The sequence below is a fragment of the Hemitrygon akajei genome, chromosome 5 (assembly GCF_048418815.1).
Source record: "Hemitrygon akajei chromosome 5, sHemAka1.3, whole genome shotgun sequence".
NCBI lineage: Eukaryota > Metazoa > Chordata > Chondrichthyes > Myliobatiformes > Dasyatidae > Hemitrygon > Hemitrygon akajei.
Window position 1 is genome coordinate 162,335,643 of NC_133128.1, and position 16,432 is coordinate 162,352,074.

Genomic DNA, 16,432 nt, shown 5'->3' on the forward strand with positions numbered 1-16,432 from the left:
CCACCATAAATGCCAATGCCCAAAAGGAAGTGCCAGGTTTGTACAAGGGCTGAAGCTGAAGCAGAAAATACCTGAGACAGCAAGCTGGAGCATGAAAGTGAATGCTTCTATCTCTCTGTGCATCCGCACCAGCAAAACATACATGACAAACACACAGCTCTGGCTAGTAACATATCAGACTTGTTTGAAAAGTAAAATAATGAAGAGCCACATGCATTTTTATACAGTCTTCAACACGATTAAACATATCCAGGTGCTTTCCAAGAACATGAACAAGAAAAAAATTTTCTGAAGGAGCCACTCAGGGAAGCTGGAATCTACATCCAAAAATCTTGCCAAAGATATGGGTTTTAAGTTCCACCTTAAATCATTAACACTGTGGCTAAGACCACATTTCTAAAACAACATCACAGTCCATATTTTAGTTGTTCTCTTTTTGAGCAGAAATCCAGGATAAAAAACAGTTGACATCTGCAGCTCCTAAAATTCCCAAACAGAGAGGAGCAACAAAATTCAGTAAAATGAAGCACCCAGGACACCAATGAGATTATATTTCTTGCCTTGATGCCCAAACAAGTAAAGTGGAAGGAAAGGATGGCAAAAGATAGATCAGTACATATTTCATGATCTCAAAAGAAAAATAAAGTGTCACAGTAGCATTACAAGTGCAGGGATATAAATATTACAAGAGAAGTAGAAAGAATTAAAAAAAATTACCTCAAACAGTCTAACGTGGGGGGGGGGGGGTGGGGGGTGGTGGTCATCACTTCCCCAGCTATAGGTTGACTCATTATACAGCCTAATCAGCGCAGTTGACTTGTCTTAGTCTATTACTAAAAGTGCTCCTCTGTTCACCAAGGTGGCATGCAGGGGGTGAGAATCACTTTAGCAGTACGTGATAAGGAGGTAATCTACAATTATGAACAATTACATCAAAAGAGCATCAGGTGTTAGAATTAATCACAATATTGAGCCTCAGGGTTAAAGTCCAGGAATTTAAAAGTTCATTTTATATGAAAAAGTGCTGCAGGGGCACTTAAAAATTACTACGTTTATCTTCTGGTCATCAAGCCAAAGTATTCCACAGCCTTTTTAACAGTCAAGGCCAGAGAACAAATTCATGAAATACACTTCATCTAACTGATTACATGGAAGTCATTGCTACATACTTGTAGCCTTCCTGTTTCAAGACAGGAAGCAATAACTCCATATTCGTACGATTACTTTATGACTTTTACAAATGGTTTTACACATTATCATAAGTTACAGTTCTTAGTTCCAGAGGCCTACTGCGCTAGTTAATTGGTTTTAAAAGGACATACTTGGTGCCAGGGAAATGAATGCAACCTATTTACACCAAAGGCTTTACTCTGTTAGTAAGTAATTTTGTGACTCCACGTTATATGGTTCAAAACTTGGTTCAAGTCAGCTCCTTAATGGAGGTAAGAATATATGCATTCAAGTTGTTGGAATGGATGTGGCAGCCAAGAAGCCCACCCGTGCAATTAAGTATTTTAGGCCATGCCAAGTTATTGTTTCAGTTGTACTATGCCAGAGGTACAGAAAGTTCAAGAAAAGTACAAGCCTCCCTCACTTCCTTGAAGTACCTCATTCAACAGCAAGCAGTATTCCTTATATTATAAAACTTGCAACAAACATGAAACAAAGATTTTTTTTAACTTAAAAAAAGGGATAATTCAAAGATCCAATATCAATACCCACAAAAAGCTGCAGGAACTCAGCAAATTAGGCAGCCTCTTCGAAGAGGTCTAAACAGTCGATGTTTCAGGCCAAGACTCTTCATCAGGACTGAAGGGTCTCAGTTCAAAATGTTAATTGCTTACTCTCCTCTACAGATGCTGTCTGACTTGCGGAGTTCCTGCAAGCATTTTTTTTTTGTTGCTCAAGATTCCCAACATCCGCAGAAGGTGTTTTGAAATATATACAAGATGATTTCTTATAAAATCTTTTAAGGCACATGCATTCTTTAACATTGTTAATTCTCAATACCCATTACATAAAGTTAACAACTGTGGTCACCTTTAATCTCTTTGGCTCTGAAAGGTTATGGAGCCGATCCAAGTGTGGCTCACACCAGAGCTACACAGCCAGTACAGTGGGCTTACTATTTAACCGCAAGCTTTGCAGCAAAACTAGCTCTGGTAAGACAATTAAAAGTGAATATCTAATGTATAAGATATTCACATTACCAGCATCCAAAGGTCATACTGCCCCTTCTAGGTCTCATTGTTAAAAAAAAAACACCAGAGAAGATAAGAAAATAGAATAATGCTGAGGAAAACTGTTTAAAAAAATTAAAAGTTTCAATCTACCATTCAATGTACAATGAATTGTCAATTCAACCCATCCTATCTCTCAGGAAATTGAAACCAATACCACCTGGCATTAGAAAGGGTTGGCAACACAGAATGAGAGGAACAACCAAGATACTTTTTTGTTATTTTGTCGCCCTGAATTTCCATTTAATCGTTTAGTACAGAAAATGGTCAAGTGCACTCTACAAATTTACACATCAGCTTCGGTTCTGGAAAAATTGAAGATGAAGACTGGAATGCTTGACAAATTATTATTCAATAAGCTCTTTTTTTCAAAAAAAAAGGAGTGAAAGCTTAAAATAGAGCCGCCTGCCTTAAATCAGTAGCTCTCGGTCACAAAATTCACTCTCATTAAACTCAACGTGCTCTGGGCTATTTCTGTCCAGTAATTAATCACTGGGTAATTGCTGGGTTAACAAACATCTCTGTACAGAATAAGCTCAAATGCAGTCCCATAAAAAAAGCAAACTCACTGAGATAATATGTTCATCATACATAAAGTCTGTTATCAGTTTAATCACAAGGTTTCACAATCCAGAGACAGCTACTCCAGTTCAACCCAAAAACCCACATTCAGTACCAAAATTAAAGCTGAAATAAATACTTACCCGGTACTTTGTTTTGTAAACATATGCATTATACCAAGAGGTCTTATGTATTCACTGAAGTAGGTGTTTCATAAAGAAGGTCTTTTAATGAAGTACAGGTTGTGTGACACTTCAGCACACAGGAATAATACCGGACTAATAAAATGTGGTAACACCCTCCCTTCCCCCCCCCCCCCCACCCCACCCTACCACAACCCCCTGTGGATTCTCCCAACATTATGTTTAAACTTCTCCAACTAAATTGTTTACTTGGGGAAGTTGACTTCAGTAATTGTGGTTAAGAAATGGAATAGGAACACAACATCCAATAAGAACCCCTTATGTACATCGCCTGTTTTGTAAGTTCCAGCATCTCAGAATCAGATTTATTATCACTGACTTATGTTACAAAATTTGTTGCTGTAACGTTTTGTTGCAGTACAGCAAATCCTTGTATGACTTCAACACAGTTTTACTAAACTGTATTTTTTTTAGTAAAAATAACAAACAGCAAATTACATTTACTGTGTGGGGCTGCCAAAAATTATATTTACAAGAACAGTAAATTCTTTGTTGGCATTGGCTGGCTCCAACTCAAAAACATTAATATTAAGATTGTAACATTATGGCAACTGTGGTGGTGGGGGGGAGAGGAGGAGTCATAAGTCATATTATCCATTTTCATCCCAAAAATGCAACTTTGTTCTCAGTTGGCAAGTGATACAACTCTGCTCCAATGACTTTCTCCAGCTACCTTTCCTGAAATACCTGCCACAAGCAATGAGCTTCTTTCCAAGATAGTAAGTATTTCATAGTTAAACAAGCATAGACTATAACATAAAATGGTAGGGCATTGAGGAATGTGGTAGAACAGAGTGATCTAGGAATAATGGTACATAGTTCCCTGAAGGTGGAATCTCATGTGGATAGGGTGGTGAAGAAAGCTTTTGGTATGCTGGCCATTACAAATCAGAGCATTGAGTATAGGAGTTGAGATGTAATGTTAAAATTGTACAAGGCATTGGTGAGGCCAAATTTGGAGTATTGTGTACAGTTCTGGTCACCAAATTATAGGAAAGATTTCAACAAAATAGAGAGAGTACAGAGGAGATTTACTAGAATGTTACCTAGGTTTCAGCACCTAAGTTACAGAGAAAGGTTGAACAAGTTAGGTCTTTATTCTTTGGAGCGTAGAAGGTTTTTCCATTGAGAGTAGGGGAGATTCAAACAAGAAGACATGAGTTGAAAGTTAGGGGGCAAAAGTTTAGGGGTAACACAAGGGGGAATTTCTTTACTCCGAGAGTGGTGGTTGTGTGCAACGAGCTTCCAGTAGAAGTGGTAGAGGCAGGTTGGATTTTGACATTTAAAAAAAAATTGGATAGGTATATGGACAGGAAAGGAATGGAGGGTTATGGGCTGAGTGCAGGTCGGTGGGACTAGGTGAGAGTAAGTGGTTGGCACGGACTAGAAGGGCCAAGATGGCTTGTTTCCGTGCTGTAATTGTTATATGGTTATATGACAGGAGTCAAGGTGTAATATATAAAATGAGTCAGAGGGTGAGGGGGGAACGGAAAAATTATGTTTGAAAATATCAGCAGAGGTGTGGTGTGCTGATTTGTTTTCAGTCATTTATGTTACTACCCAAGACCAATTGTTAAGAAACATGTTCTGTTCTATTCTCACTGAAAAATTCAGTGGCCAGGCAGCATCTGCAAAGGGACACAAGACTCGGTATTCAAGACCTTTTCATCAAATGGAAGGTCATCCACCGACAGCATTAACTCGCTCTATCCGAAGGTGCTACCTAAGCTGTTGAGTATTTACAACAGCATTTTAAAGGTTCCTGCAGCTATAATGTTATTTTGCTTTTTGGCCCAAGTAATCTTCCCATGAATAAACCACTTCCTAAGGAGATTGAGGCAAGTGAGTCTCTTCCCTCCCCCCCACTGCCATCATATCTTAATTTTATAGGAGCACCACTGACAGCATCCTGATGAACTGCATCTCCAACTGGTACGGGAGCAGCCAAGCATCAGACCGGAAGTCCTTACAAAGAACTATAAGAATAGCTGAGAGGATCATAGGAGTCTCCTTGTCAACCACTGGGGACATTCATCAGGAGTGATGTGTACCCAAGGCCCTCAGTATTATGCACCCATCCATCCAGCATGCTCTTTGACTTTCTACAGTCAGGTTGGGAGACAGTTTCTTCCCTCAGGCCTTTGGGCTTCTGAACTCCCAGCCACATCGCATTCAAAGTGTCACCGGTTAATCTGTTCTGTGTCTAACAACATTTAATTTATTCACTTTATTTATTTATGCTCAATTCATCTGTTGATTTTATACATATTTGCCCAAGTTTTTGTGTTATGCATACTACAGTGCTTTTCACTCTGGTCCAGAGAAACGAGGTTCCATTTGACGATATACATGTATATGGTTAAATAACAATAAACTTGACTTGACAACCATTATTAGACACTGACAATTTTACCCTTGGGAATTACAGAAACTCGAAAGGAACCAAGTAAGAGAGACCAGAACAAAGACAGTGCTTTATTTTGCTCCAAGCAGAAAGAACAGAGTTCCTGTTGTGGGAAGGTATGGATGACATCCATGATGCAATGTCAATGACTCCTGTATAATTTATCTAAGAAAACCATAAGCCCTGCCGAAGGGTTTTAGTCTAAAATGCCAGCAATACACGTTTCCAAAGATGCTGCCTGGCCTGCTGAGTTCCTCCAGCACTCTCTCTCTGCATTGCAGAGGAACTTGAGGTTGTTGGATCAGCCAACTTCTGCTTCAGTGCAGCTGTGGAAAACTTACTTAAGGCAAGCTTGAAACAGGCTCAAATTGCCTTTGCATCTTTCTGGAGGTCATCTGCACAAATTGGAGAGATGTTCTCCCACCCCCCCACATAGGGTTATATCTGTGTAGAAACATGCACTGAACTGCAGAGATCAGATAACTTGAATGAGGAATTGCTATGTTTAGATGTTTCTAATCTCATTCCTTTCTCAAGACATGCAATTGCAGTCAAATTGGCTGTTTCATTCAAAGCATAATTAAGAATGCTCTCACAATTACGTCATCGCGTTACAAGATCATTTCTGTTACCCTAGAAAAGTTTTCACTCGCTTCTCCTTCCTAGCTTGGCTCATGTAGAAATGCAGTTAACATTAAAATATTACAACAAATGGACAAGTTTTCAGGTATTTTTCCCACAGTCCAAGTTCTCCCTAAATTACAAATATCTATTTGGAATACCAGTGGGATGGATTTGCTGGCTGCTGCACACATCTTCAGCCAGACATTTCTCCCCATGTGCCTTCTCTTACCACCAACCTTCCCCCAGCTATAATAATTGTGAGCTGGGTTGAACCAAGCAGAACTGCAAGCACGGCGCAGATTCAGTAAATCCCTCACAAAGTCAGTGAGACGTGCCGGAAATCTACCATGCTGTGTTTACCTGTTCTCCCATCACAGCTGCTTCTGTGATCCTGGACCACACACCATTTCAGTACAGGCCCTTCGGCCCACCATGTTATGTTAACCTTATAATCTAATCTAAGATCAATATATCCCTTCCCTTCCAATAGCCCTCCATTTTCTATCACCCATGGCCTATTTAACAGCTTCTTATGTATCTGCCTCCACCATCACCCCTGGCGGGCATTCCACACCCACCAGTCTCGGTGCAAAAAGAATTTACCTCTGATAACCCCTCTATAATTTTAAGTTGATTGCAGGAAAGTATGCACCTTTGTTTGTTTCCAGAATCAGATTTAATATCACCATCACATGTTGTGAAATTTGTTAACTTTGCAGCAGCAATACAATGTACTATGTGATAATATAGAGGGGAAAATCTGTGAATTGCACTCAACTTATATATGTATATCAAATAATTAAATAAGTAGTGCAAAAACATAAATAGAAAAGTACGAGTTAGTTTTCATGGTTTCAATGTCCATTCATAAATCAGTTGGCAGAGGGGAAGAAGTTGTTCCTGAATCAAGCTTAGTAACTTCAGGAGCAGAACCCTGTCTTAACCTGGGTCCTGTCTGTACTTGCACTTATATACTATATTAAACTTATAATCTGCTGGCCCCTTGTCCTAAATATCAGTTTCCATGTTTGATAATTCATCATTTTCAAAGTAAATAGGCATTGTCAATGTCTTTGAACAGAAAAGTCATGTTTGGCCAATTACACTTTTATGGAGTAACACACATTGTGGATAAAGGTGAACCAATGGATACAAAATACTTATTTCCAGCAGGCATTTGGTAAAGTGCTGCATCAGAAGGAAGCACAGGGAGTAAAAATCTCCTAGTATAGGAGGAATGGATAAAAAAAAAGCTGGCTGGCTACCAACAAATAATGAGGAGGAATAATTGATTGCCTTTGGGGTTGGCAAGATATTACAAGGGATCAGTGTTGGGGCCTCAACTTTTATACAAGTGAACAAAGGCTCGGAGGTTATGATTGCTACATACGTTGATGATGCAAAGATAACAAGAAAGTAAGCTTTTAAGAAGACATATGGAGGTTATAAAGAGATATTAATAGATTAATTATGTAGGCAAAGATCTGACAAATGGAATATAATTTGGCAGAAAAAATAAAGAGAAAAGCACTTCATCTAACTAGTAACAGACATCCATGTTCTGAGAAACAGAAGATTTGGGTGTACCGGTACATAATTCACAAATGGCTAGTGTGCAATTATAGCAAGTAATCCGGAAAGCGAGCAAAAAAATTTTCATTTACTACTAGGGATATGAAATACAAAATATAGACATTATGTTTCCATAGCATAGAGCATTGGTAAGAATACAGTATGCAATATGGGCCTCACTATTTAAGTTGAATGCTTGGAATGGATAGTTTTACAAGAAAAGGTTTGACAGGCCACAGAGGTTGCAGTCTTAGGCTACTCCATCATGGGCACTAGACTCCCCAACTTTCGAGGACAACTTCAAATGGTTGTGACTCACGAAGACGCCATCCAATTTTAAAGACACTCACCATTCAGAACAGGCTCTCTTCCCATTACTGCCAGAGAGGAGGTACAAGAGACTGCAGACACACACACTCAAGTGTTTTAGGGACAGCTTTTTTCCCCTCTGCCATCAGATTTCTGAATGGTCCGTGAAGCCATGAACTCACTAGTCTGCTCAATCACAAAGGATCATATTTTACAATGTACATCAGTGATAATATACCTGATTCTATCTTCTAGAGTTTAAACGAATGGACTTGACTAAAAAGTTCAGATCCCAAGGAGTCTTAACATAGTGGATGTGGAGGCAGAAATTTCCTTTATAGGAGTGTCTAGATGTAGTGGGTCACTGTTAAAAAAAACAATGGTTGCCCATGTAAGACAGATGAGTTGAAACATTTTCTCTCAGGAGGCAATGTGTTCGTTTTTTGAACTCTTCCCCATGTTCTGATGAAAGCAGAGTTTTCAAATTTAGGTAGACTCTTGATAAGGGAATAAAGAGTTACCATGGTTGCAGTGGAATGTGATGTTGAGGTTACAACCAGTTCAACCATGTTCTTATTAAACGTTGGAACAGGGCCAAGAGGCAACTTCTGCTCTTCATTTATATATTCATTCAGTAAGTCTCTGCACTTAGCACAGAATTGAACTCTTTGGCCCTCCGTCCGCACCAATCTTTTACAGCATACACTAATTCTACTTGCCCACATTAGGTCTGCATCCTTCTATGTTTTGCCTTTTTCAGTGCCTGTCTTCACATGTGGTCAGAATGCTGGCACCAGGCAGAGAGTGACCTTGGCAAACTGTCGTCATTCCACACCATGAGCCTCCAGAAGATCCCCCATACTTTCTGACCAAGAAAGATCTCTAAACACACCTCCTTCTTCAGTGTAATCAAGAGAACATTGCCACAATCATCATGAGGAAATGTTGGAGATGGATTGGGCACGAGATGAGAAGAGAGGCCAACTCCATCATCAGGACAGTATTTCACTGGACCCCTGAAGAGCGGAGGAAACATGGCAGCCCAAGGACAACTTGGCACCGTAACGTAGAGGCAGAAATGAAGTCCCTGAACCACACCTGGGGCACAATAAAGAAGACAGCTAAGGGCAAACAGAGGTGTAGGACCTTCACTGCTGCCCTGAGCACTCGTAGGCAGTAAGTGACTAAAAATATATGAATCTTTACAGTATTGATTAGACAATCCAACCAAGACCTCAACGGTGGAACAGACAGACGAAGTTACTTCAAACTCAACGGCTGTGAAGGCAGATGAAGGCTGCAACAAATCCATCAGCTCCAATCGTTGTCGTTTCCATGCCACTAGAATCAGTTGGTTGATCTGTGAAGTATCGTGTGCTTCTTGGAGTGCAACATCAAGTACACGTTAAACAAATACACGCAAAGGTGTCTTCGCTCTGTGATAGATCAATGGAACGAAGACCATCATCCTCGACCTCGACGGATAGCCACGATGAGAACTCGGTTGAAGAGGTTCCTATTGGAAGTCTTACACTTACAAAATACTAAAACCATATGGCCTCAGTTTAAATGTATTCACAATTTTCTTGGAGCTACTTTGTGTGTAACATTTGAGGTCTGCCATCCTGCTGTACTACGAGTTGACTTAGAAGAACCCAAACTGAACAAATGACAGGTCATTTCATATCATTCCACCAACATCCAAGGAATTACTGGAAGGGAGGAATGTTATATTAAATGATTTAGAGTTTGCATACATCAACTTATTGCTCATTTACACTTGCCATTTTTGTATTATTCTTGGGACAAATTCTTAACTCTTCAATATATGAAAACAAAATCTGCTGAAGCTATTGCAATAACATTGCATAATTTTCTAGAGGCAGCAGTAAACATTAGTACATAATTTATTATTCAATCTAATCAGTCATATATCACTTATGGTAATGTCATCTTAGTGCTTCAGGTCAATCTTTGCCCAGTTCAAAATCTTCCTCCAATAACCATCTGCCCTCCTTCCATCTCACACAACCTTTTCTTTTGTGAGAATGTGTGAAGCCTCTAGCCATGCAGGTAATATATACACTTTCAATGTTTAGCTGTTGCAATATAGTCCTGATCAAGGATCCTTTGAGATAATCGGCAATATAATCCTAGGCAACCCCTGCAGGTAATTCACGATTCTTGTCTTGGGTTAAGGTCAGGTTATTAATGACTAAAAAGGAAACTACTTTACTGTCATACAATACTTCGATGATAAAAGCAGGAGTACTTCCTCTACTATAATGCTTTGGGAACCATTTGTCCTTCACTTACCAACAACGCAAACTTAGACCATAAGATAGTGGACAGAATTGGGCCATTCAGCCCATCACATCGATTCGGCCATCCAATAATTGCTGAATTTTTAAACCCCCATTCTCCTGAGTTCTTCTCATAACCCTCAACTGTACAAGCTTAATTCAAGCTTCTGACTTGGGTGTGGGAGTATAAAACCTCTTAGAAATTTATTTTATGAGATCACTACTTTCATAGCCTTCCTTCTACTGTAACACATCAGTCACGAAGACACTAACATTTTGCCCATTTAAATTGCTTCTTCTGGCCCATAAAAGATGTTACTTTCTATTAATAATCCACAGCTTTCTGTGATAAAGCAAATCTAACAATGTTCTTGGCAATAAAAGAAACTAAAGATTAATCAGTTTCTATAAAGAGCAAAGATACCTTAAGCTTCAGGGACAACGATACACCTACAAAAAAAAGAAAAAAAATCATAGCCTACCTTCCTTTTCAGATGCTGCCTGGCACAAATTAAGAGAATTTTCTGTTCACATGGGTTGCTTAAATTTAACATATAGTATGAACACATATAAAAGTATGCCCTTATGTCTTTATTTCTTGCAGTATTTCAGTGATGATGCACATCTCATTTTCACCAGAAATGGTTTCCATTCATTCAAAACGTCAGATTCCTGTCAGACCCCATGTGCATAATTGTTATTAAACGAAAGGTTCCACAGTCACCGTGGCTTGTCTGAGATTCCGCAGCTTTTACTGGCTTAGCAGGTCAGTGTTGATTTGTCAAGAAACACCAGAGCAACTACTGTATATAACATATAAACCATCCATTTCTCATGGCTTATTAGCACAATACCACTTTCAAGATTACCACAGTAAATTTTAGAATATCAAAATGATTTCTTTTAATGATTCTTAGAAAATTTAGGCATGTGTATTAACAATTTTTCCAAGATTAACATTTTATTTCCTGGAGATCTTATAAGTGTCCTACAGCATTTTCCGATTCCTCCCACCACCCCCCAGCGGCCGGATTTGGTCTCAGTAGCACAGCAACTGGAGAAGTTCACTGCCGAGAGATGAACGAACAACTCAGGAAAGCCAGTGAAATCACATCGACCTTCACATCCAGTCCCAAGACTCAGGCTTTTCAGTCTACCTGGACCAGCATTTAAATTGTCCAATCACTGGGTCACGCCTCGCTCTAGGATCCGTACCGCGGCACAGCTCCAAAACCGTTCTCGATCTCACCAAATCGGCTCAGCGCCTGGAACGATCCAACCTCACAGCCGGGTTAGGTGGACGGGCATCAACTCCTCTCCAAATTGCTCACTCCAATTCCATTTCTGACACGATACCAACTCCGTCTGCGACCTCATCATGAACACGTTGCTCTTTGGCTTTGTGATCACCAGAATGGCCCATCCTTCAATTCAGCTTCGCCTCTGCTTACTTTTTCATTGTTTGCAGTGTTAGTTTACAATTTTCTTCCCAAAAAAGGAGTTATTAGTAATGTTTTTAGTAAAAAATTTCTTGCCTTCCAACTATCAGTAAGCTGGCGATTATGCCATCTTAAACTGGAAGGTTTTTTTTGTGCACCTTCCACAAAGTGATCACTAAACTCCTTTTTTTAAATATACATTTCTAAACCAAACCTGTTGTTCTGTCAATTCTTGCAGTGTACAATTTATCACAAAAGATTGCTCTGTAAAAATCTGCTGACTTTTACATTGCTATGTTTAATTCAGATTTCTATTTGCTCTTCCACCAGAAGGTCACTGCTTACTTGTGCCATTGAAATTTGCAAAGGCTTTGACTTTGAACTTCTCTAATCAAGACCCCCTCAAGAAATTCTTGGGTCTGATGGCAACCCTTATTTCCCTAGTACAGATGAACACTGTTGGTGTGGACACAGTGAACTTAAGGGCTGCTTCTGTGCAGTATGACTATGATTTCATTTAAATTTAATTTTTTCTCCCTCCCCCCTCCCCCCATTGCCAATATCATTCAAATAAATTCTGGAATCCTTGCTATCCTTAAGCGAGGTGACCAGAACTCACAAGCACACTTAAAACCAAGAACCTTGAATATATTTACATTATTCTTGATTGGACCTTCCACCCTCAGATATAAACACAGTCTCTTGTTTCAGCATCTTATTTCTCCACTTAAAACTGTTTGACAGCTTATATTATCTCCCTCAATCATCATAGCAAGATACTTAGAACTGATTCAGTGCACAAACAGAATAAATAATGGGTTTTCTCTTATCATTCCACAAGCATCCAAGGAATCACTGGGGAGATAAATGTTATATTAAATGCTTCAAAGTTACATGCTCTCAAGAGCTTACGTTTTGATCCTAACATTAGAATCAAACATATTGAATGAGTGATGGAACTCCCATTTTCCCTCATCTGCAGAGTATCCTGAAGCCTGGTACTCAGGTCCTTCTTGCTTACTGCTTTTGAGAATCACATATTCTGCTAAATTTGAAATTATACCATCTCTTCAATGTATCAAAATGATATTCTTCATGCATAGACTCACCAGAAAACTCTGATCAAAATATTTTTCCAGAATTATTTTAAGACTTTATATTTATGATTTAGAATTGTTGCACTCAGTGCCAAATACTCAAAATGCCACAATTCACTATCTCCCTCAAAAACCTTGAACCACTTTACAGCAAATGCAGGAAACAGGACAAGTAATTTAAATACACAACACTTCCATGAATATTGTGATATTGATCAAGTACACTGTTTTAGGATGTTTGCTAACAGATATACATTGACCAAGACAATGTTATCAGCCACAGTCACTGAGTAACAGGATCTCTCATGACTTGATTCAAGTCGTCATTTTACAACTCATCCAAGACAACACCTTGGAAAAATGCAACTGGAATGGAATACAAGCCTACTCTTCTGTGCTCAACTTTCACACACAGAGCATTGTACTTGCTGACTTCGAGGAAGAGTAAAATCCTTTCCACTTCTATTATTTAGAATTTATAAATTCCCTCTACGCTAACAGCAATCTATTCCAAATTGTTAAAGGTAATTTGCAAATACGTCCAACATCCCACTTACTATCTAATCTCTATTAGCTGCAGCACAGTGGTTAGCACAAGATTTTACAGTACCAGCAACCCACATTCAATTCCTGCTGCTGCTGGTAAGAAGTTTGTGATTGTGTGTGTTTCCTCTCACAGTCCAAAGACATACTGGTTGGTAGGTTAACTGGTAAATTGTCCTGTGATTAAGCTGGGATTAAATGGGGGATTGCTGGGTGGCACAGCTCAAAGAGACAAAAGGGCCAATTCCACACTGTGCCTCAATAACTAAATATAACCGTCATCTAAAAGATGGCACATTCAGTAATATAGCACTTCCTTGCAAATCATGTAAACCATGCAATCAATTCACAGACTGATCTGTATAATGCGCTCAAATTTCAGTATCAGGTCTTGAACACACAACACTGAAAGAAAGGCAATATTACTGCCGCCAAGCCAATACTATCTGTTGCATTACACTTATGAAATAAACGGCTTTCAACAATGGTGACTATCTTCGTACGCTCCCTGCAATTTATATCAAATAGAATAATTATTAAATACTGTGTCAAACTTGTACAAAACTATAATGTAAAATTAGGTAAGCAACTCATATTTTAAAATACATGGAAGAAAATATGGATGCATTTACATTGATCAGCTAAAAAAAAAATCAGAAGTTGTTTTTTTAACGTTGTATGAAGTATGAAAACAGTTTACGTCAAAGTAGACAGTGGGAAGTGAGGTATCATAGCAGTCCCAAGCGCACAAAATGCAATTGGAAATTGTATGATCATTTATACAATGAAAAATAATAAAAGATGTTTATTCGATATTACCAGGTGCAGGCATAACTTTAATCAAACCTGCCACCGACTCAGGTGAGATTGCTACGTTTGACAAGGACAGGGTTGCTTGATGGGAATAAATCGGCATACCTGTGTTGTCAAAAGGGTACTGCTGGCAGCTGCTGCCCCCACTTCTCCAGGGACACTGGTACACGGCTCCACCTTCGACTATCTCCGGCTGAGAAGTATTCGCCTTTGGGGCTCCAACTAAAATACTCCGTCTAGGAACATTATAGAAAGGGTAGAGAAACAAAAGTCTTTGTTCAGGTTACCTTTCAACCAATACATTTCATCCCAGGACAGCAGCAAAGACGCGTCACTTACTGAAAGCAGCTTGCTTTACAGAATGATTTACTTTTGAACAACAAAAGTGATGAAGTATTTAGAACTCACACAGGATACATACTTTGTCTCAATGTGCACAGCAGTTAATTCAGTAGAGGGTACGTTAAACCTACATCTGCTACATTTAGAGAAACATTTTAACATTTGTAATATTTTGCTGCAGCGCGTGTGTTCGTAGAGAGAAACAGACTCTAGACAATAAACTCATTCAGAGAATGTTTTTAACCTTCCACTTACTGTGTCAAGGCAGGTGTGAAGAAGTCGACAGCAAATCCAAAGTAACTGCCCTGAGGACCGGAGTAAACGGATGGGCTGGTATCCAAGTTAAAGCCAGAACAACGGGAGAGCGAGAACAAAATCACGGCAAGCGCCCGGATCCCCGTCTCCAAATCCCCGAATGCCATGATTGAGATGTGAGTCTTTTCCTTCGCTTTACAGCGCACTGGAGTGCTCCGGCCCCCTCCCGTCCCGTCGCAGAGCGAGGACTGTTGGCCAAGGATCGGTTCGTCTGCGGCGGCGGCCCGAGCCAAGTGCTGCGGACTGCGCGGACGAGGATGGCTGCGCCCCCCGTGTGCTCGGCTCCGGTCCGAGACAAGTCTGAAGGTTCCGATTCAGAACTCCAGCCCGGCGCTGCCAATAGCAACCGGACGGCCGCACGCCGCTCGTGGCAGGAAGTGAAGTGTAAAGCAGCGTTCGATGTGAATGGCTCAGCTCGACGTGAATCAGTTTCGCCCAACGCCCGGACTGCGGGGTAAAGGCAGCTTTCCACCGACGTCTTTCTGCGAGAGGGAAGCTCCACCCACCTGCTGTCTTGTGGTGATTCAATTCCAGTCATACAGTTTAGCGTCTTACATGGTATATTGCAGCTACAGAACAATGTGGCCGCTAGGCTCAGTCTCAGGAGTTCTCGTAGTGACTGGAAACTTGAAACAATTACTCAGCAGTTTCCCAGACTATAAATAACACAACGCAAGCAGATAGCTTGTGGAACGAGACATACTGTACTTAGTGGCTCGTGGAGACGTCACTGGTGATAGAGATGGCAAGAATCATTTGAAGCAGGATACATTATAAACTTTCTTCGTAGACGATGATGAATTGAAGAGCAAAACACCTGCAACGCTGGAAATCAGACATAAATGCAGAAAGTGTAGGATCTACGTAGCAAAACAAGCAGCATCTGTGGAGAGAGAAAAAGTTGAAGTTTTAATGTTCCGTGTGCATTTTCTTCCCCAGACCTGCTGGGTATTTCTATTATTTTCTATTTTTTTTCTGTCATCTTAAACGTTCAGAATGGATTTTTTAAAAAAGCAGCGGCTAACCTTTCTGATCAATGCGGGGTAATACCACTTAAAAGTAAAGTCAAATTTTGCTTTTCAGAATGACAAATTGAGAAGCTTTAGTTACTGTTTTGTGCACTTTATGCAGTCCTGGGTAGGTCTGCAGTCTAGTGTAGTTTTTTTTTTGTGATGTTTTACGTAGTTCAGTGTAGTTTTTGTATTGTTTCATGTAGATAGATAGATAGATACTTTATTCATCCCCATGGGGAAATTCAACCTTTTTCCAATGTCCCATACACTTGTTGTAGCAAAACTAATTACATACAATACTTAACTCAGTAAAAAATATGATATACATCTAAATCACTATCTCAAAAAGCATTAATAATAGCTTTTAAAAAGTTCTTAAGTCCTGGCGGTAGAATTGTAAAGCCTAATGGCATTGGGGAGTATTGACCTCTTCATCCTGTCTGAGGAGCATTGCATCGATAGTAACCTGTCGCTGAAACTGCTTCTCTGTCTCTGGATGGTGCTATGTAGAGGATGTTCAGAGTTATCCATAATTGACCATAGCCTACTCAGCGCCCTTCGCTCAGCTACCGATGTTAAACTCTCCAGTACTTTGCCCACGACAGAGCCCGCCTTCCTTACCAGCTTATTAAGACGTGAGGCGTCCCTCTTCTT

The 16,432-nt window shown here is 39.8% G+C and overlaps 1 protein-coding gene across 1 annotated transcript in view; it reads right to left on the reverse strand.

Annotated features, from left to right (window-relative positions):
• The window catches only part of itgav (integrin, alpha V), a 106,754-nt gene extending 91,123 nt beyond the window's left edge, over window positions 1-15,631 (reverse strand). Inside the window, exons 1-2 of the mRNA XM_073047046.1 lie at window positions 14,706-15,631; window positions 14,214-14,344 (exon numbers count right to left, since the gene is read on the reverse strand). Coding sequence (XP_072903147.1) covers window positions 14,214-14,344; window positions 14,706-14,872 — 298 coding nt within the window. The 5' untranslated portion in view covers window positions 14,873-15,631. The remainder of the gene's footprint in view (window positions 1-14,213; window positions 14,345-14,705) is intronic.
• Window positions 15,632-16,432: the final 801 nt, after the last annotated feature.